The 22,486-nt window shown below is 43.1% G+C and overlaps 2 protein-coding genes and 1 long non-coding RNA gene across 20 annotated transcripts in view; 1 reads left to right on the top strand and 2 right to left on the bottom strand.

Annotated features, from left to right (window-relative positions):
* Positions 1–2,547, bottom strand: part of BPHL (biphenyl hydrolase like) — a 30,741-nt gene extending 28,194 nt beyond the window's left edge. For both annotated transcript variants that reach the window (XR_011429837.1, XM_023624368.2), the window contains exon 1: positions 979–2,547. Coding sequence is in view for 1 of the 2 variants with exons in the window: in XM_023624368.2 (XP_023480136.2) it covers positions 979–1,469 (491 nt within the window). In the remaining variant the exon portion in view is untranslated. The remainder of the gene's footprint in view (positions 1–978) is intronic.
* LOC111769237 (uncharacterized) lies at positions 1,941–22,047 on the top strand. Of its 2 annotated transcripts, XR_002802071.2 has the most exons (4): positions 1,941–2,075; positions 3,138–3,222; positions 15,302–15,520; positions 19,559–21,471. It is a non-coding gene; the product is annotated as an uncharacterized lncRNA (long non-coding RNA). The 2 variants fall into 2 exon arrangements; XR_011429838.1 differs by lacking the exon at positions 15,302–15,520 and having other exon boundaries at positions 19,559–22,047.
* RIPK1 (receptor interacting serine/threonine kinase 1) overlaps positions 4,786–22,486 on the bottom strand; it is a 40,013-nt gene continuing 22,312 nt past the window's right edge. For all 16 annotated transcript variants that reach the window (XM_023624365.2, XM_070244838.1, XM_070244847.1 and 13 more), the window contains 5 exons: positions 18,884–18,960; positions 11,567–11,657; positions 10,136–10,705; positions 8,776–8,928; positions 4,786–7,097 (listed from right to left, as the gene is read on the bottom strand). In XM_023624365.2, the coding sequence (XP_023480133.2) occupies positions 6,811–7,097; positions 8,776–8,928; positions 10,136–10,705; positions 11,567–11,657; positions 18,884–18,960 (1,178 nt within the window). In that variant the 3' untranslated portion in view covers positions 4,786–6,810. The remainder of the gene's footprint in view (positions 7,098–8,775; positions 8,929–10,135; positions 10,706–11,566; positions 11,658–18,883; positions 18,961–22,486) is intronic.

Raw genomic sequence — 22,486 nt, 5'->3', positions numbered from 1 at the left:
TATCTTCTAAAAGTTCTAAATAAAAAATAACCTAAGTCAAATATGAAACTCAAGAACTAGTCGATCATGATATAAAAATTTAAAGCGTGTCAGGTTTTCTTCTTCTGAGTTTTGAGAGTGTCCACATCGGGTCAAGAGGGGTTCTAAGTGCCAGGTGGCTGGCTGGCACCGGGCCTTTCCCAGTCGCGAACCGCACTGACGCGTCAGCAGCGGACAGCACGCGTGCATGCGTGCGTGTGTGTGTGTGTGCAGGTATGCAGGAAATAAAGTACAGCAAGCTTCATGCTGCTCTATCTGCATCTTCCCTCTAGGGCGTCTGGGGACCAAGGGCCACTTTCAAGACAGTGGGCCGGAGCTCAGGCGTTCTCTGCGGCGCGGTTTTGTCTGAGCGGGCGGCAGGGCCGGGGGGGCGCAGAAGAGGAAGGGCAGCCTCTTGGGCATCTGCACAGCCCTACAACACGAGAACCTAGGGGGCTGTGCCCCGGCTCCCGAGGTGACGCTGCGCGCCCACGTCCCGCTCTGCACACCACTGGAGGCCCGGCCCGCGACTACGGCGCGAACGGGCCACGGGCCTTCTCAGGCTCTTTTCTTCTCCAGGCTGGTGTCTGTCCTAAGCAGCAGAGGCTGCTGCCCTGAGCGTGACCAGCCTGCACAGGGCAGCGGACTAGCAGTGAGGCTGCGGGAGCGCGCTCTGCCCTGGCGGGGTTGCGGAGCCACCGCGGGGTCCCCGGAATTGCCCTCTCGGCGCTCCGACCCGGCGGCTAGAGCGCCCAGATCCTCTACGGCTGCCGAGGGGCGCGGCGGAGGCCCACGCACCGCAGGAGCGACACGCCCAGCGGCCGAGGCCCCGCGCCCGCCGGCCTGCCCCCAGGGCGAGAGGAGCCAGGCCGCGCCACCCGGCCCTCCCCGCGCAGCCAGCCCGCCCCCGAGCGCGCCCCCGTGGAGCCAGCGCTCCCGGAGGGGAGCGGGCGCCATTACCCGAATGCGGCCGCGGGCCCCACCCGGGGCACGTGGATCCCGGGCTTCGCCGCCGCGAGGACGAGCCGCAGGGCAGCCCAGCCGCCCAGCGCAGCCACCATGGCTCCAGGTCGCGCCAGCGTCGGGAGCGCGCATGCGCCGGGCTCTACGGGTCGCCCTGAGCCCGCCGCGCCGCTCGGAAGCACGCATGCGCCAGGTCGCCTGGCCGCCGAGCCGGGAGCTCGGCCGCCGCGGCAGCTGGGTTCTCGCTGATGAGTGACAGGAGCGGGGTTCACAGTCCCACTCGTCCCCGGCCGCAGATTGTCTTCTCTCGGGGTGCAGCCCAGCGGGCGCCGCCCCGCCGCTGCCCGTCGCCGCCTTGCCCGGGCGGTTCCGCGAGGCCGCCGCGCCGTGCGCCCCCGGGCGGGGTGGGGCGGGGCGGCCAGGGCCTCCTCTGCGTGCTGACGGGGCGTGCATTTGCTTCTGGTGATGGGAGTAAAGCCTTTCTTCATCCCACCGCACACCCGTTAGGATAGCTGTTTTCAGAAAACTCAGAAATTCCTAAGGGTTCGCCGGGTTGCGGGGAAGGTGGGGCGCTGTGCGCCGTTGGTGGGATGTAAGATGGTGCAGTGGCCGTGGAGATAGCCCCGGGATTGCTCGAGACAGTAACATGGAATTACCGTGAGAGCCGGTGATGCCGCTTCTGGGGATATACCCAGAACAGGGTCTCAGGGGTGTGTCCCCCCGTGTTCACAGCAGCATCACTCACAAAGCCCGACGGGGGAAGCCCCACGGTCCGCTGACGGATAAAGGTGTCGATAGTGTGCACACGTCCCATGGGATGCTGTTCAGCCGTGAAAGGAAGGGGATTCTGACACCTCGCGCAACATGGATGGACCCTGAGGACATCACGCTCGGTGAACCAAGCCAGTCACACAAGGACGGACGCCGCACGATTCCACTCTTGTGAGGCCACCACGGGAGCGACGTCTGCAGAGACGGAAAGCGGCCTGGCGGGGGCGGGAGCCCGAGTTGAACGGGGACGGTTTCAGTTTTGCAAGATGCAAGGAGCTCAGCGATGTGAATGCATTAGTGCCACGAAACTACACTTAAAAACGGTTAAGATAGTAATTTTATATTTCACCACAATTTTTTTTTCTTTTCCAGACCATATAATTCAAGCTTTGTAAACATTATCTGCAATTGATTCAGTGGAGGAAAAACTGCCCCGTTACTTCTGGCTGCAGTTCCGCCTGACCTTGACTGGAAGCAGTGGCGGACTCGTGGCTACTGTCCCGCCTTGGCTTGAGCTGTTCGAGATGCCGGCAGCTTCCTTGCCTGTTGCTTTATTTCCCCTCCGGGAGCCCCTTCTATTGTAATAGTCCCGCACGCACAGCGCTTTTAAGTGTCACCGCCATGCAAAGCTCTGTTGCCTAAATATCCTCACTGTCCCATGGGAGCTTTTGAGCAGTAAAGGCAGCTTTGGCTTAAATATGGAATCTGAAAAAAATATTTATATTCTCTCAAAATAAATCTATCACCTCAATTTCCTGCATAGAAGGAAAGAGAAATATATAATATTCCAGCTGATTACTATCATTTGGCTTTCAGAAATCTTTGGTGGGGGTCAACATTTCCTTATTTTTTCCTGAAATGTTGATTGGGATTTCTTGCCGGAGATGATGAGAGTTAAAAATAATTGTCCATATGATTTTAACACCAGTTATCGTACCGGTAGTAGTCAAAAGTGGTAGCACTGTGAGGTTTTAGGTTGTTGGTGTTACACTTTAAGTACAGTCACATGCTACATAATGATGTTTCAGTCAACAATGGATCACACATATGATGGTGGTCCCATAAGATATAATGGAGCTGAAAATTGCCCATCGCCTAGTGATGCTGTAGCTGTCATAATGTAGCACAACCGCCTAGTGATGCTGTAGCTGTCATAATGTAGCACAACGCGTTACATCACGTGATGCTGGGGTATACAAACCCACTGCACTGCCAGTCATATAAAAGTATAGTGCACACAGTTACGTACAGTACATAATACTGGATAATGATAATCAATGATGTTACTGGTTTATTTACTATACTACAATTTTGTGTGTGTGTGAGAGGAAGATTTGCCCTGAGCTAACCTTTGCTGCCAATCCTTTTTTCCTTTTTTGCTTCAGGAAGATCAGCCCTGAGCTAACAGCTGTGCCACTCTTCCTCGACTTTGCATGTGGGATGCCGCCACAGCATGGCTGATGAGTGGAGGTAAGTCTGTGTCTGGGATCGGATCAGTGAACCCCGGGCTGCCGAAGCAGAGCATGCAGAACTGCTGGGCCATAGGGCCAGCCCCTGTACAATTTTTATCATTATTCTAGAGTGAAAAAGTTACAGTGAGCTAAGGTTTATTATCGAAGAATTTTTCTTAGAGATTTAGTGTAGCCTAAGTGCACAGTGTTTATAAAGTCACAGAAGTGTCCGGTGATGTCCCAGGCCTTCACATTCACTCACCACTCACTCACTGACTCACCCAGAGCAACTTCTGGGCCTGCAGGCTCCATTCGTGGTAAGTGCCCTATACATGTGCCGTTATTTATCTTTTATACCATATTTTTACTGTACCTTTTCTGTGTGTAGATACATAGTACTTGCCACTGTGTTAGTTGCCTACAGTATTCAGTACAGTAACACGCTGTGCGGGTTTGTACCTAGGAGCAGCAGGCTGTACCACAGAGCCTGGGTGTGTAGTAGGCTGCACCATCTGGGTTTGTGTAAGTGCACGCTTTGATGTTCGCACGACGAAATCGCCTAACGACGCATTTCTAAGAAGGTGTATCTGTCGTTAAGCGACACATGACTGTATACACTTGCTAACTCGTCCTTTGTATCTAGCACTATTGTGCAGTTTAAAAAAGAACTACTATTTTTGTACCAGGCACCCTACGATGCATGATGTTATTTTAATCCTCACGTCAACCTTATGTCCTATTGCCCTCTCTATTTAAAGATGAAGAAATTGAGGCTAAGAGAGGTTAGGAAGCAGGCACACAGCTAAAGAGTGGCAGAGGGAAATTTAAGCCTGCTTGACTTCAGAACCCTGGGCTTGGATTACTACGTATTACAGAACTCACTGTCGTAGAACTAGCCCTTTAATGATTTCTTTGTAATCCCATGCTTCTTAAACCTTGACCATATAAACACCTATTTTTATTTACATTATTTTATAATTAGGAAAACTTTTCTTATAAATAACACACATTAAAATGTAGATCAAAATACTATTTAAACATTTTGTGAGGAAGAACTCCTTTTCTTATTCCTGAAGACCTAACTTCATATTATGGACCCAAAACAAAGATTATGACCTAACAACAAGTGGAAAACTTGCCAAGTAAGACTGTGAGAGCCGGAAGTGGGTCTTACTTACCAGCAGCAACCTTAGGATCTGAACATCAGACTTCCTTCCTTTCGTAGTCTGTGTTGTGTAACTTAATTAATTCTGCCCAAGACTAGTGTTTTTGTGGTGCTTGGGCCTTGTGTTGAAACTCCTCAGAGACAAATCTGGTTCTTTTCAGCCCAGCTTTTAGAGAGTGGGGCTGAAGGAAAGGCCTCCGAGCCATGTGTGAAGGACGGCAGTGCTGCAGGCTCTCAGGGCAGCAAGTTTCTATCCTGAGAGCCAAGAAGCACTGTCTAGAGTTTCTCCTCTTCTTACCATCAGCCTCCTCGCTCCTGCCCATAGCAGGTGGGTGAAAGGGGGTATGCCAGTCTAAGTGGTAAGGTCAGCGGAGAATCCAAAACTGTTTCCATTATACAAGCACACATTTCAATGGCTTATGTTTGATGTATAAAATTTTATTTTAAAATGTTCATTAAAAATACCTTCCACTTTTACTTCTTAACATTGATCAATTGCTTTGGAATTTAGAGAATTTAAAACACTATTAGGACACATTTAGAAAAGAAATCACACGCAGCCCCTCAAGCAAAGCCTGGGACCCTTTCCCCTCCAATCTGCCTTCAGGTCTATGGGATCTAATTCTATGTGGCAACTAAGTAGTGCGGCCAGATATGTGTGAAGAGAACTGAGGTTCATCACTTGATAGCAGGGCTCTTCTCAACTGGCACAATTTTGCCCTTCCGGGGAACATATGCCAATGTCTAGAGACATTTTTGTTTGTCACACTGGGGGGATGCGAGGATGCGGGAACAGTACTATTGGCATCTGGTGGGTAGAGGCCAGGGATGCTTCCAGACATGCTATAATGCACAGGACAGCCCCCACAACAAAGAATTACCCGGCCCAAGAGGCCAATACGGCTGAGGTTGAGAATTCCGCTTTACAGTCCCACTTCAGGGGGTGTGTGTGTGTGTGTGTGTGTATATCTGCTGGGGCTGGAGGGGATTTAGAATCAGAACCAGCAATACAGGTATCAACCCACCAGACACCAGAATCGGTTCTGTCAGCCGGACTGACCACAGTGCACTCTTCTCTCCCGCCCTCCTGGGAGGGCCAAGCACAGTGGCATACCCTATCTGTCTAGCAAAGTGCTGGCAGTGATGCTAGATGGCCTGGTCAGCTTCAGTCTTCTGGTCTTCTAGTTGTTTCATTCATTCCTGGGTTTCAGGTTGGCTTTGAAAGGTTGAGCTGCTAGAGGCACAATTACCAGACTCTGAAGCTGTCCTTTTTTTTACATCATAGCACACAGCAAAAAGTGAAAATATTTCTACAGTACCCTGGGGTAAACTGAGGAAGCTGCTCAAGAGTGATCAGCCCTGAGTCATCGCCAGGGGTCAAGAGCTAATATTCCCTGCATACGTGCTCCCTCTTCAGGGCACACAGGTTGGGAAAGTGCATTAAGTATCAGAATGCTACGAAAGAACTTAAAAACTTAATCAAGAATTTTTGTAGTCATCACAATTAGTAGCATTTCCTTGCAACAACTGCCTGGGAAATTCTGCTATTTTTGTTCTCCAGTTTTCCCCCTTTTAGTACTCCTTCAAATCCCTTCAGTTAATCTATGGAGTGGATATTGCATGTAATTCTTGAAACCTGTAGTGACTGATAGAACAACGGATACTGAAGTTAACAGATCCTATAATTTTGGAATGAACTATGGTTGTGATACAAAAAAACCTATTTGAAGAGAACTTACAATTTTACTGTACTTTGATTGTAACAGGAGCCTAGATGGAGAAGAGAGCGCAAAATAAGAAAGTTGATTTATTTTACATTCTGGGAATTTTTTTTTCTTGCTCCAACAAAACTCCAGGAAACTGAATGAAGAGCATAATGGAAAGTTATGGAATGAAGTGAAAGAAAATGATCTTTCTCAAATATCTCTTCTGATCCTTTCAAAAGCCAGTGAGGCTTCTTTTTTGACTGGGCCCTAGCCATTAATACGTCTTCCTGTTTAGTAGGTTGCTTGCTATAGATTTCCTTTCCCGTTCTGCTATGAAATGCAGGGGAATAACTTTTATACAACACAGAAACCCCATCAGTGAGGAAAGAATTCTGAACAGTTTGAGGCAGTACACTTTCAGTGGGTTACTCAGTAAGTGAAGAGGTTACTTCCTGGGGCCAGCCTGGTGGCACAGCGGTTAAGTGCACACATTCCGCTTCGGCGGCCCAGGGTTCACCGGTTGGGATCCTGGGTGCAGACATGGCACTACTTGGCACGCCATGCTGTAGCAGGCGTCCCACGTATAAAGTAGAGGAAGATGGGCACGGATGTTAGCTCAGGGCCAGTCTTCCTCAGCAGAAAGAGGAGGATTGGCAGCAGTTAGCTCAGGGCTAATCTTCCTCAAAAAAAAAACAAAAAAAGAGATTACTTCCTGCTGCCAAAGCCCCTTCCAGAGTCAGTACTGGCTGATGTGTATCAAGTGGTTCAGAAGGTCTATTCTTGAACACTGGTGGAGCGCGTAGGCCAGCTTGCCCACTGTGGCCCCCTTGTTGCCTTCCCTCATCAGCCACCTTTGCAGCATCTGGTAAACCTTCTCTTTTAGTCCGTCTCGCTCATAGTCATGGTCAATCTCATCAATCTGAGATTCAGTGAAGCTCAGCTTACGGGCACAGTTTTTCCAGTGCTTTCCCAGATTTTCCCTGACTGGGTCCAGGTGTTTATCAGTCAGACTAGTCATATTATCTGCCAAATAGAAAAGAACAGAAAGCATCAAGCTATAACCCATTTGAACATTCTAGCTTCAAAAACCTGTATAAAGCATTCTAGGAGACAGTGAAAAAGAGAACTGAATTCCACAGTTGTCGAGTCATTGGATGATACTTTACGTGTCTGCCAGCCCATGTGGAGCTTTGCTGTGCAGGGAACCTCTTCTCCTAGCAGATGCAGCTCCGCGCCACAGCTGATGGCTTTGGGAACAAAACCCTTGCTTGGCTACTAGGCTGTTCTATCCAACCTTAGCCAGCAGTCCTGTTTATACTAGACCTTTCTGAGGTAAAGGGGGAAAACACCATTTTTGCTCCTCCTGGGCATTTTCCACTTACATCTGGCCAGAGTTAAGGTCACCCAACTCCTTGACCCAAAAGTTTACTTTCCTCTTAATCAAGGAAACCGAGCCCATGAGGTGTGAACTCATTCAATTACAATGCCTTCTCCTTGTCTTCAAGGGATGAGGTAGCTATACTCTTGAAGGTCTATTTTTGGCTTTGTCCCTCCCCTGCCCCACGGGCCGTCCTCTCTGCTCCTACAGCCATAACCTCTTTCTTTCTACTGGTCCTTCCCCTTAGGCCTTCATAAAAACAATAAAAGGAAACAGATGGCTTGATCCTCATCCCAACTCAGGAAGCTGAATATAAGGAAAGAGACATCTCATTTTCCCCCTCAGCTTCCATCTTTCCTCAGCTCCCCACAGTGTGGCTTCTGCCATCACCACGGACATCAGCAGTCCAAAACCTCCCAAGGTATTTCCCTAGTTTTGTCAATACCTGTCGGAGCAGGACCCTGGGTTTCAACAGATTCTCAAAGGTACCCTTGTCACTCCAAAAGTGAGGAACCTCTGCTCTAGGTATTTTAAAGACTATCCTTCAAATGGGTTAGTTCAGGGATTGACAACTGTGGCCTGTGGTGGCCCGCCTGGCCGGATGCCTGTTTTCGTAAACAAAGTTTTATCGGAACTCAGCCACGCCCATTCCTGTACATATTGTCTTGGGCTGCCACTGCACTACAATGTCAGCTGAGTAGTTGAAATAGAGACCTCGGGGCCAGCAAAGCCTAAAATATTTATTATCTGGCACTTGATAGAAAAAAATTTGCCAATCCTGGGGTTAATTAGAAAGTTGTGTTCTTAAATCACACTGTTTTGGCCTCATGACTACTATTCCCAGATTGTATTTTGGGACCAATGCTATGAGCCTGGAGAGTAAGACCCTATAAGAGGAAGCCCTCTTATGTTCACAGAGGTGCTGTTGAGGGCATAGTCTTCTATCTTTTACAGAATCCCTTTTGATGAGGACCTGAGGAAGCGCTCTCTCCTAGGACTGAGTGGTGATATTGATGATGATGATGATATTGTTTAACACTTTTATAGCTCTTACTATGTGCTAGTCAGTGTTCTAAGCTCTTTATACGTACTGACTCATTTATAATTTTCACAACAAATCCTTAAATATAATTATCTCCATATTAAATATAAATAAATTACAAAGGAATTACATTTATGTGGGAATTACAGAGATACATGTGGGAAACATGGGACAACTTTCAGGGAGAATAAGCAGAGAAATTTTAGGATTCCACTATATCCCTCTCAACAAGTAAGAAAGTTCAAGGTTGCTAGACAATGGGTCCTTAAAGGGTATCTTACCAAAGATATCTTGGTACTTAGAAGCTGGCTCTTGCTTCAGGTTCATGTATGTGCCGTCCAGTAGTTGGGAAGTCATTCCGCCAATCTCCATATAATTATAGTGTCCAATCTGAATGCCAGTGCTGTTGTAGATGGTATACTTTGCAGACTCATCTGAATAGAGAGAAACACACAGCTAAGTACATCTAGATTGAAAGCAAGAGGAAAAAACCCAACAAGGTAAAGGGGAAAGGCTTTACTCCAAATGTTTAAGTTAAATTATTTATGCTATGACACCCTTTGAAATTTTCTTCTTTAAAATGTGGCTAAACCACCTCACATCCATTAGGATGGCAACTATCAAAAAACCCAGAAAATAACAAGTATTGGCAAGCATGTAGAGAAATTGGAACCCTCGTAGGCTGCTGGTGGGAATATAAAATGGTGCAGCTACTGTGAAAAACAGTATGGTGGTTCCTCAAAAAATTAAAAATAGAATGACCATATGATCCAGCAATTCCAGTTCTGGGTATATACCCCAAAGAATTTAAAGCAGGAGCTTGAACAGATATTTATACACCCATGTTTATAGCAGCATTATTCACAATAGCCAAAAGTGGAAGACACCCAAGTATCTATCAACAGATGATGGATAAACAAAATGTGATCTATATATACAATGGAATATTACTCAGCCTTAGAAAGTAAGGAAATTCTGACACATGCTACAATGTGCATGAACCTTTAGGACATTGTGCTAAGTGAAGTAAGCCAGTCACAAATGGACAAATACCATAAGATCACTTATATGAGGTCCCTAGAGGAGTCAGATTCCTAGCGACAGAAAGTGGAAGGTTGGTTGTCAGGGGCTGGGAAGAAGGAGGAAAATGGAATTATTGTCTGATGAATACAGACTTTCAGTTTTGGAAGATGAAAAGAGTTCTGGTGATGATGGTAGCCCAACAATGTGGTTTTCGTCACAAATGGTATTCTTTGGCCTATATAAGATAAGAAATAAAAATATCCAAGACTTATTTCTTACCTTCAGAAAATAGCAAGTACGTAAAAGTATATAAGCAGATACTGTTACATCAGAGATTGGGTAAAATGGGAATACTGTGATTCAGGTCACAGTGGAAATGCCTACTTGTTACAAGAACCTGTAACCTAACACTTGTGGGCAGCTGCTGTGAATCCTACCCAAACTGAAATATGCCCGGGACAAGTGGTCTGATGAAGACTATTCCATGGTGGCAAGTTGCCGCTGAAGACTCCAAACAAAGACTCCTTTGTTACCTTATAGACTACAACAGACCTAATGGCTGCTTTATTTTCAGAAAAATAAAAAGAAGATAAGGTCGTGACTGAAAGGTCTGTTTACCTCTTGATGGGAAGGAGATGAACGGAATGGTGGGTGTGTTTCCCAGGAGGTTGGTCTCAGGCACTGGAGTTTTATGCATGCTTGACATATGGCTTGGATTTGCCCCATACCTAGCTCTTGGACCTGCTGTTCCCAGATCCAATGGTCTTGTTCCAAAACCATGTGGACTATATGATCCATTGTGCCAGTATGATACGTGGGGTTGGCTGGTTAGCCCCGTTGGTTGGTGTACTGCATTAGCATGACTGTTTGCACTGGGATGAGTTAGGCCTTTAATCCCTGAGTTCTGAACATTATCATAAGGCCTCTGCTGTGCAAAAGGGTCATGGGAGACCCTTCGTCTCCTTTCCTCCTCTCTATTGTAAGCCACGTTCTGTCTGGGTTGCTGTTTTGTCTGCCTGTCCATGCGGCTGCCATAAAGATGGTAGTTGGCTTCCTCCTGGAGTTTACTCTGCAGGCTGAGCTCATTCTCCTCTTGCTGGTGCTCTGAGGCGGGAGCAAACCAGGACTCCTCCACGGGACCCATCCCGAGTCCCTGGGAACTGTGCAGCGAACTGGGCTGTTCTGTGGCTGAGAAGAAATGATCAACATTGGAAAGAGTTTCATGAAACATTAAACAGTAAAATGAAACCTGAGCACCATCATGAAGCTGTACCTCCGACAACATCCTGAAAGCTTTGAGAACAAGTAAAAGCACTTACTAGATGGTCCTCTTCCTACAAGTTATATAGATAATAAGTGGGAGCTCCTGCCTGGCAGTGAGAAGGCACTAGGGAAATTATAGCAAGTGACAGAAAAGTGGGTGTCGGAGGAATGACCCAGGAAGAAAGGGACTCGTGCTGGAGCAGAGAAGGTGGTTGCCTCCTTGGTGTGATGCAGGGCTGCAAAATAAGAACAGCAGCAGCTCTGTGCTAAGCACCCTCCATGGATTTCTCATGCTTTAAAAGCCCTGTGAGAGTAAGAGCAATTATCATCACACTTGGATGGACGAGGTTTACAAGAGGCGAAGTAATTTGCCCCAGATCAGGGTTAATAAGTAGCTTTGACATCCTGTACGCTGCCTTCCCCTTTGTTACAATGAAATCCCTGCCTGAAGCTGGACGCACCGCTCTGCTTGTGCTCTGCATCCAGTCACCTCTGACCTTCTCAAACACTCTGCTCCCACATATGTCCCCTTCTTTTTCCTGAATCGTCACTTTCTCCCTAGCAGACATATTAGGTCTCTTATGCCAAAGATACTTTATGACTTTGATATACACGTTGCTACTTAATATTTCAAATATACGTATCTTGACTCCTGAATATATTATAAACTCCTTTAAGGTAGGTGTTACATTATATGGCTTCTTCCGTTTCCCATATGGTCATGAATAGTATTTTAGAAAGTAGAGGGAATGAATGAGCAACTGATTTTCAATCGTAGTATGTTACCTGAATTTGACCTGCTTGGAGGTATTGCTACACAATCAATTTGGAGAGACTGCATTCTCTTCACAAGCGCACTTTGGTCTGGATACTCTTTCTATAATTAAGAGCATAAATACACACTTTAGTATAAATAGCAGAAAATAGTTCCAGAAAATTATTATAAGAATGAATCTTTTTAGAAGGTAGAAATTTCACATAGCTCTTAGAAGCTGTAAATATTTTTTAAAAAAATAAACATTTTTGGAGTCACCCTGGTGGCAGAGTGGTTGTTTGCTCACTCCGCTTCTGTGGCCTGGGATTCACAGGTTCAGATCCCGGGTGAGGACCTACACACTGCTAATCAAGCCATACTGTGGTGGCATCCCACATACGAAATAGAGGAAGATTGGCATAGATGTTAGCTCACTGACAATCTTTCTCAAGCAAAAGGAGGAAGACTGGTAATGGATGTTAGCTCAGGGCCAATCTTCCTCACCAAAAAAAATAATAAATGTTTTTCCCAAATAGCCAAAACAATCTTTAAAAAGAACAAAGTTGGAAGGCTCACACTTCCTGATTTCAAAACCCACTACAAACCTACAGTAATTAAGGGGCCGGCCAGGTGGTGTAATGGTCAAGTTCACACCCTCTGCTTTGGTGGCCCAGGGTTCGTGGGTTCAGATCCCGGGCGCGGACCTAGCATTGCCTGTCAAGCCATGCTGTGGCAGCATCCCACATAAAATAGAGGAAGACTGGCACAGATGTTAGTTAGGGCCAATCCCTCCCCTCCCCCAACACCCACAAAGCTTCATTAATCAAAACAGTATAGTATTGGCCTAAGGACAGACATATAGACCAATGGAACATAAAAGAGAATCCAGAAATAAACCCTTGCATATATGGCCAATTGATTTTCAACAGTGGTGTCAAGATCATTCAATGGGGGAAAACTGGATATCCACATGTAAAAGAATGAAGCTGGGCCTTTATCTTTCAACTTATACAAAAATGAACCAAATGGATCAAAGGTCTAAGCTTAAGAGCTAAAACTATGTAAGTATTAGAAGAAAACAGGAGAAGAGCTTCATGACATCGGATTTGACAATGATTTCTTAGATATGACACCAAAGGCACAGGCAACAAAATGAAAATAAACTGGACTACATCAAAATTAAAACCTTCTGTGCATCAAAGGACACTATCAAGAGAGTGAAAAGACAACCTACAGAATAGGAAAAAAATTGGAAATCATATGTATCTGATAAGGGATGAATATCCAGATTATATAAAGAATTCAACAAGAAAAAACAAACAATCCAATTCAAAAATGGGCAAAGGACTTGACTAGACATTTCTCCAAAGAAGATACACAAATGGCTAATAAGTACATGAAAAGATGCTCAACATCATTAGTCATTAGGACAGTGCAAATCAAAACCACCATGAGATATATACCACTCCACACTCTTTAGAATGGCTATTATTAAAAACAAAACTAAACCCACAAACTGAAAAGGGTCGGTGAGAACGTAGAGAAATTGGAACCCTTGTGCATTGCTGGTGGGAATGTAAAATGGTACAGCTGTTAAGGAAAACAGTTTGATGGTTCCTCAAAAAGTTAAGCATAGAATTATCGTACAATCCAGCAATTCCACTCCTAGGTATATACCCAAAAGAATTTACCTGAAATATCCTGAAAGCAGGGACCCAAAAAGATACTTATATACAATGTTCATAGCAGCACTGTTCATTATAGATAAAAGGTGGAAACAACCCAAGTATCTATCAGCAGATGAATGGATAAACAAAATGTGTTATATCCATACAATGGAATATTATTCAGCCTTAAAAAGGAATGAAATTCTCATACATGCTACAAAATCAATGAACCCTGAAAACACTATACTAAGTGAAATATGCTAGACACAAAAAGACAAATATTGTATGATCCCACGTCTATGAATTACCTAGAACAGGTAAATTCATAGAGATAGAAGGTAAAATAGAGGTTACCAGGGCCTGGGGAGAGGGAGGAATGGGGAATTGTTTAATGGGTACAGAGTTTCTGTTTGGGGTAATAAAAATGTTCTGGAAAATAGATACTGGTGATGGTCGCACAGTACTGTAAATGTACTTAATGCCACTGAATTATACACTTAAAATGGTTAAGATGGTAAATTTTATGTTCTGTATATTTTACCACAATAAAAAAAGAAGCCTTTTCCCCTATAGGAGTAATAATACTCATTAGAGAAAATATGGAAAATGTAAAGGATTATACTTAAAGAAACCTACACAGAGTGCCTTCACTCAAAGGAAAAATTAACATTTTGGTATTTCCTTCAAGTTTTTTTCCTAATCATATTTGCATTTTGCTCTTAACAGAAAGCCTGCTACATAGATAGGTGGTCAAAAATATTCACTGAATGAATATATGAGTGATTTGGGAAGAGAATGACAGAAGACAGTAATTATGTACATACTTTGTAGCATTTTGTTTACTGCTTTTTACTTAATATGATAAGCATTTTTATGTTAATTTGTGAAAGCAATTTTTTATAGTTATTTTTATCACACAAAATATATAAATACAAATTCCTTTTAAATGACTCAAACTGTGCAGACTCCACACAGAGCAACATTTCAATGTCATTCTTTCCAGCCCCCACTCTCTTCCACTTCCTAGAGGTAATCCTTATCCAGAGTGTGTTGTGCATCCTTTTTTTCTCTCTCTAGGCATTTGCATATATATTCTGAAAATAGACATATATATATTATTTAACATCAAAAGGATCACATTCTAAGTATTGTATTTTTTTTGAAGACTGGCACTGAGCTAACATCTGTTGCCAATCTTCCTCTTTTTTTCCCTCTCCAAAGTACCAGTACCTAGTTGTATATCCTAGTTGTAAGTCATTCTAGTTCTTCTATGTGGGATGCCACCATCAAGCATGGCGTGATGAGCGGGGTTTGCCTCTGAGGCCAGGATCCAAACCGGTGAACCTGGAGCCACCAAAGCAGAGCACGCAAACTTAACCACTTGGCCACAGGGCTAGCCCTCTCAGTATTGTTTTGTGACTTATGTTTTTACTGACAACAAGCCTTGAAGATATTTCCATGTCATTATATGTTAGTTTCTACCTCTTTCTTTTAAACGGCTACAGAGTATTCTGTAGTTTGTATGAACCATAATTTAAGGCATCTACTTATGGACATTTGGGTCATTTCCAATTTTTTACTCTTACAAATTAAGGTGCAAGGAACTCCTGGAGCTACATCTTTGAGCATACATGTGAGTAGGATAGATTACTAAGAGTATAATTGCAGCAAAAGAGATGTGCTTTTAAGGGTTTGATAGATGCTTCACCTTCAACTTCACCGATTTACACCCTTACCAAGACTGCCCGTTATTCTGCATTGTCACCAACACTTGATATCATTAGTCTTTCAAAAATGTCAATCAAATGGATGACAAATTATAACCAATTCATTTTGCTTTTCTCTGCCATTGAGGCCAAATATCTTTTCCAAAGTTTGTTGGTCAATGATATTTCTTCTTTGAATCATCTGTCTGTATTCTTTGCCTATTTTTTCATTTGGGTTATTTTTTGTTTTTGATTTGTAGGCACCCATGATATATTCTGGCGGTTAATCATTTGTTAAACACAGTGAAAGTATTTTCTCCTTTTCAACTACTTTTTACTTTCACGAGGTCAAATACAATAATCTTTTCCTTTGTCTCACGAATTTCCTGTCTAGCTTAAGAAATATCCATAGACCTGATTTTGGACTTGATAGCAGACACAGCATGTGTGCCCCTCAAATTCCTCTTCAAGGAAGGATTTGCTGCTTGGTTGCAAGGAGTTCAGTCAGTAAACAGACTCCAGCTGTCGGTTCCTTCAGTCTGCTCAGCTGCCACGGGCTGTCTCACTCAAGGCACTCCCCTCCTGGAGAGCCCACACTCAGTGACCAAGACAGGTAAGGCTGTAAAGGCCTGGCCATTTCCCACCAACATGGGACAAGCCCAAGGGGCAACATGTGCTCAGAACTCCACACCTGCCAGGTTGCCAAAGAGCTCTGTCAGGCATGACTGCCCTTTGACTTCTTCCTCTGCTCATTCCTTGCAGCGCAATCTCCATCTCAGGGGCTCCTTCTGGAGAACCCAACCTGCAAAAAACTATTCTCTCCTATTATCTATTTGATCCTTGTTCTATTACTGAACTGTTTTAATTTCCTTCTTCAAAATTTTCTTGGCTATCTTTGTACATTTTTTTCTTTCACATAAACTTAAGAATCAGCTTGTTGAGTTCCATAAACAACTTGGTTGGGATTTTAATTAGGACTGCAGTCCGTTTATGAACTACACTGGAGAGAACTGGCAGCTTTGGCGTATCGAGTGTCCCCATCCCTCACCACACTCCACCACTTGTTCAGACTTCTCTGTCCTTCAGTGAGGTCTGCCATGTGTGCCGGTCTACAGACAGGCAATATTACCTCTTTGCATTTTAATTTACATTTCCTTCATTACTAGTTAAGGTTGTGCACTTTTTTGGTATGTTTATTGGCCATTTAAATATTCTATTTTGTGAAATGCCCATTTAAATATTTCATTCACTTGTTAATTGGTCTATCTTTTCCTTGTTGATTTATAAGGTTTTTCTAGATGGTATGTACTCAAGTGCTTTGTCAGGTAACGTGTGTGCCACACTATCTTCTCCCATTCTGTGGCTTGTCTTTCCATTCTTTTAATGGTTTCCTTTGATGAATAAAAGCTCTTTAATTAATCAAATTGATCAATTTTTATTATTAAAGTTAATGCTTTTGTGTCTTAGTGAAGAAACCATTCCCCACCCTGAGGTAACAAAGAAATTCTCGTATATTTTCCAATAGCTTTATAATTTGTCTTTCACATTTATGTCAGTGATCAACCTGGAGTTGGTTTTTTGTCTGCACAAGGTAGAGTCCAATTCCACATTTTTTCCCCATGTGGATACCAAACTGTCTCAGTAGCATTTACTGAAAAGATCATCATTTCTTCAGTGCTCTGTAGTGCCATCTCTGTCAAAACCAATATACGTGTGGATCTGTTTGGGGGCTTTCAATACCCTTCCAATTGCCTCTGTCTACTCTACACCAATAACATTCTGTCTGAATTAGTACAGCTTTACAATAATTCTTGATAAGAATCTGATAAGGCAAGACCTCCCTCACCCCTAGTCTTGTTCTTCTTCAAGAGTATCTTGGCTATTCTTGCTCCTTCTTTACCTGTCCATATGGATTTCAGAATTAGTTTGTCAAGTTCCAGTTCCCCCACCCACTTACATCTTCTTTTTCAAGTTTGGGAATCAAGGTTATGCTTGTCTCATCAAATGACTTTGGGAGAGTTCCCTCTTCTCTATTTGGACAAATTTGTATAAGATTGGGATAATCTCTTCATTGAATATTTGACAGAAATCACTGATGAAGCTTTCTGGTTGTAGAATTTTCTCTGTGGGAAGATTTTTGATCACTGATTCAATCTCTTTTAATGGTTACAGAAATATTCAAGTTTTCTATCTCTGAGTTAGTTTTGTTAAGCTATACTTTTTTTTTTAGAAATATGTCCATTTTCTCTAATTTTTAAAATTAATTAGTAAAAAGTTGTCCATAATATCTTCTTAATACCATTTTGATGTGTGCAGAAGCTGTAGTAATGCCTCCTTATTCATTATTTCAGTCTTCACTCTGTTTTTCTTGATCAATCTTAGTCAATTTTATTAGCCTTTTCAAAAAACCAACATTTAGCTTTTTTGATCCTCTATTAGCTGTTTTCTGTCACTAATTGATACTCTTTTCTTTATTATTTACTGCTATTTTCTCTAGGTTTATTTTGCTAACTTCATCAAATGAATGCTTAGCTAAATAATTTTTAGCCATATATATATACACATACACACACATATACATGTATATATATTTTATAGTATTTTAAGTATTTCATTTGCTCAAATTTGTTAATCATATTCTTCAATTCTATAACCTTATGGATTTTTTTTGTCTATTTGTTCTATCAATTAAAGAGAAACTTGTATTAAAATCTCCAATTATGATTGTGGATTTGTCTATTTCTCCTTTGAGTTCTGTCAATTTTATTTTGAGGCCATGTTATTAAGGGCATATACCTATTTAAACCTGTTGTTATCTTCCTGGTGAACTAAGCCTTTTAACATTATCAAATATTCTTGACTGTTTGTAGTAATGCTTTTTTATTTTCTTGGTTTGCACTGGTTATCTCCCTTCTATAGTGTAGGTCCCTCGAAAGTGTGGCAATTCTTGACTTTCTGACTTCTTTATTTATTCTTGTATTTTAAAATGTTTCTGTCTGTTTTATTTACAGTAGTCTCCTTTTCATGCTTATTGCGGGATGCTGCTGTAGGACTCATACAGTACGTCCTGAGTGTGTATTTAGGGGAAATCTTTGTTCCTTTTGGCTGGTTAGTTGATAACCAGTCTCTTTGTTTTTGCTGGCAAACATTCACCCTGAGCTAACATCTGTTGCCAATCTTCCTCTCTCTCCTTTTTCGTTTTTCCTCCCCAAAGTCCCAGTACATAGTTGTATATTCTACTTTTAGGTCCTTCTAGTTCTTCTATGTGAGGCACTGCCACAGCATGGCAACTGACAGATGAGCGGTGTGGTTCCAGGAGCAGGAACCAAACCTGGGCTGCCAAAGAGGAGTGCACCCAACTTTAACCACTAGGCCATCAGGGCTGGCTTGGTAACTGGTCTTTATACCAAACTCACTGCTTCAAGCCCAGGCAGATGTTGCTCCCATCTGTTGCTTAGCACAAGGGAAATGGGAGGAGGAGCCAACTTTTATAACTGGCACAATCATGTCTCCCAAAGGACTGTCCCTGCCAACACCCCAGGTGACCATACTGTTTCTTCTATACATTGATCCATGACTTGTTCCTCCAATAATTCTCCTTCAGTGTTATGTTCTGGGTTAGCACTTTTTTCCCTTTACATGGTCTTAGCAGATGTAATTCTGTTGGCTTTCTATACTTTGAGAACTCCTCAAAATGACTGATCCACCTATACTACTTCCCATTATCTTCTAGTGACATTGTACTTTTGTTTTCATATTGCTATATATATTTTCTCCTGTTTCACTAGTTTTGGTGGATGAATGGGTCCAGCATGCCAACTTGATATCTGCATAAAATTGTTAATTCTGTTGTATGCAGTTACCAAGCTAGCTTACCTCAAATCTCAGCAACAAATTATATTGCTTTTGTTTTCATGCTTGATAATAGATATGCTTTGATATGTTAAGATTTTGACCACCTGTTGTAACAACCTACCTTTAAACTCTTCACATCTTCTTCTACATTTTCTTCTAATTGATCTAAGTAAAAAGGCCTGAAGTTTTCTTCAATGCCTATATGAAAAAAACAGTACTTTAAGTTTCTTAAGTACTTGCTACAATAAAATTAAAATATCAGTAATCTATTATTGAATTACTTATCTTAATCTGTCTGCAAAGTGGTAAAATAAAAATGTAAACACCAAATCCCTGTCTTTGACAACGAGACTAACAAAACGAATAACTAGGTAGACAGAACAAGGGTTAGGATAACAGTGGAAACCAAGGGCTCCTGCCTGATAGCATGTAGTTTCTCTGGCTGTGGCACAAAGCCCTGTCTATGTGGGTTCATCTCCAAGTGAACAAAGATGGGTGGGTTCCTTGTTTCTGTCACTCTGGCATCAGATTATTATAGGATGGGAGACTCAGAATAAGGATTTGGTGTAAAGAGTCAGAGCTGTTAGCCTTAAAAAAAAAAAAAGGCAACTTCCACTTCTGATAAGATGGAGATGTACTTTTCCTTATTTCTTCTGCTAAGTACAATAAGAACCCATAGATATTATATATAAAACAAACATAAGGAGATTCCGAAAGGAGGAGAGATGACAGCTCGGGACTTGGGATCTGAGGAAGACAGAGCAGCGAGATCACTGTGTTTTCTTTTTGCCTCAAGGATCCCAGACTTGGAGCTGAAGAAGCTGGCAACCCAACAAAAAAAGCCATCAAAAGCCTATTCTTTCTAGCCAGAGGACTCAGCAAAGGGCAGCCTAGCAAGACAGAAAATCTTTGGTCAAGAACTGCTGTACTCCAGCCAAACACCACAGAAAATACTGTGGCCCCACCCTCACCCCTACTAATGAAGGCCAAGTAGGAGCTGAGACTTCCAACCGCGTGGGACAGCAACAGTGCTGCAACACCCCACCAGGGTGATGTCAGAGAAGGCCAAACAGGAAGCCAGGGCTCTCCTTCCTGCCAGATGGCAACAACCCCCTCCACTCTTGTGGGGTCAGTGGACTATGAGGCAAACTAGACTTGCACCCTGATCTTGCAGTAATAAGACACCTCTTCCCAAAGTGTCAGAGGAGGCCTAGTGGAGAGCCAGGACTTTCACCTCCATTGGGGTGTCTATGGAGTCCATATGGACCCCAGTGGAACCCCCCCCCCACCAACCATAATGAGGACAGGTGTCAATAGGGCTGAGTGGGGAATCTAGATTTCTACCTCCACCTGGCATTACCAAGTTGCAGCCACCCTTCTAGTGCCAAAGCAGTGTCAGAAAAGGCAACTAAAAGAGAGGCCTAAAGAAGATACAGAATCTCAAAATATAGTAAAACAATTTATAAGTTTCGATAGAAAAATCACTCATCATCAGAAAGATCTCAAACTGAAAGAAAAAAGACAATCAATAGATGCCAACAGTAAGATGACAAACATGTTAGAAGTACCTGTCAAAGATTGTTACAGTGCCGCAATAAAAGCGCTTAATTAACGGGCTGGCCAGCAGCACAGCAGTTAAGTTTGCACACTCTGCTCCGGCAGCCCAGGGTTCGCGGGTTTGGATCCTCGGCACGGACCTACACACCACTCATCACGCTAGGCTGTGGCAGGCATCCCACATACAGAAAGTAGAGGAAGGTGGGGCTGGCCTGGTGGCATAGCAGTTAAGTTTGTGTGCTCCCCTTTAGCAGCCCAGGGTTCACTGGTTCAGATCCCAGGCGTAGACCTACACACCGCTTATCAAGCCATGCTGTGGCAGGCATCCCACATATAAAGTAGAGGAAGATGGGCACAGATGTTAGCTCAGGGCCAATCTTCTTCTTCAAAAAAAAAAAAGCTTCATTAAGCAATTAAGAACAAGTTTGAAAGAAACAAAAAAGTAAAAAGTCTCAGCAAAGAAATAGAAGACATAAAAGAAATTTCAATAAAACTTTAGAACTGAAAAATATGATAAACCAAAATAAAAAGCTCAGTGGGATGAGCTCAATAGCAGAATGAAGAAGACAGAGAAAAGTCAGTGAGCTAAAAGAAAGAACAACAGAAATCACCTAATCTGATTGAGAGAGAGAAACTGAGAAAAAAAATGTAGAGAGTCTCAGGGACATGTGGGACTATAACAAAAGATTTAGTATTTCTGTCATCAGCATCCTGGAAAGAAAGGAAAAAGACAGTGGGGCTGAAAAAGTACTTTACGAAATAATGGGTGACAGCTTCCCAAATTTGGTAAGAGACATAAACCTACAGATTCGAAAAGCTGAGCAAAACCCAAACAAAATAAACCCAAAGATCCATACCAAGATAAATAATAATTAAACCTCTGAAAAATAAAGAGAAAGAAAGAATCTTGAAAGCAGCAAGGTACACCTTACTTATAAGGGAAAAAACCAATTCAAATGACAGAGGATTTCTCAACTGAAACAATGGAGCCAGAAGGAAGTGGCACAATATTTTTTAAGAGCTAAAAGAAAGAACTGTCAACCCAGAAGCCTACACCCAGCAAAAATGTCCTTCAGGAACAAAGAAGAGATCCAGACATTCTCAAGGGAAGGCACACTAAGAGAATTTGTCCCCAGCAGACACACCCTAAAAGAATAACTAAAGAACGCTAAAGAAAAAGGCAACGATAAAAGACACCTTGCAACATCAGGGAGGAAGAAATAACACACGTGGCATAATAAAAATTACTATCTGGTCCTTCCCCAGGTTTGCTTGGTTCACAGTAGGGAGCTCCCCAAATCCCTGAAACCTCTTAAGTGACAAGAATGTCTTTTCTATGCTGATGAGATGGCTCCTGGCTCAGGGTGGGAGGGGGAAGGCTAGACACCTTCAGGATGGAGGCTGGTCACCAGGAAGACCTAGCCATGATTATAGGGTTGGAACTTTCAGCACCACCCCCTGACCTCTATGGAGGGAAGGGGACTGGAGAATGACCAACGATTTAACAAATCATGCCTACCTAAGGAGCCTCCATGAAAACCTCTAAACAATGGGGCTTGGAGAACTTCCGGGTCGGTGAATACACTGAAGTGCTGGAAAGCGGCATGCCTAGAGAGAGCACAGAGGCTCTGTGGCACACCCCCCAATGCCTTGCTTTATGCATCTCTTCCATCTGGCTGTTCCTGAGTTGTATCCTTTATAATGAACAGTAAATGTAAGTAAAATATTCTCCTGAGTTCTGTGAGTTGTTCTTGTAAATTATCAAAGCTGAGGGGATGTTGTGAGGACTCCCGAATTCATGTTTGGCTGGGAAGAGGTATGGGTAGCCTGGGCACCCTATCTGCATCCAATTTCTGAAGTGGGGACAATCTTGCAGCAGGACCAAGCCCTGAAACCTGTGGAGTCTGACGATGACTCCAAGCAGTTAGCGTCAGAATTTAACTGAATTCCAGGACACCCAGTTAGTGAGACGTCTGTCAGAGGCAGTATTACAAAAAAGACACCACAACACAATAATCAAAAAAATGAGTAAATATAATAGGCTTTCCTTCTCCTTTTGAGTTTTCCAAACTATGATTGACAGTTGAAGCAAAACTGTAACATTCTCTGATGCATTCTAAATGTGTGTAGACAAAATATTTAAGGCAATTATATACAGGGAAAGGTA

This window comes from Equus caballus, chromosome 20, assembly GCF_041296265.1.
Source record: "Equus caballus isolate H_3958 breed thoroughbred chromosome 20, TB-T2T, whole genome shotgun sequence".
NCBI classification, from domain to species: Eukaryota; Metazoa; Chordata; class Mammalia; order Perissodactyla; family Equidae; genus Equus; species Equus caballus.
Note: the sequence above shows the minus strand (reverse complement) of the source record. Positions and strands in the feature narration are given on the sequence as shown.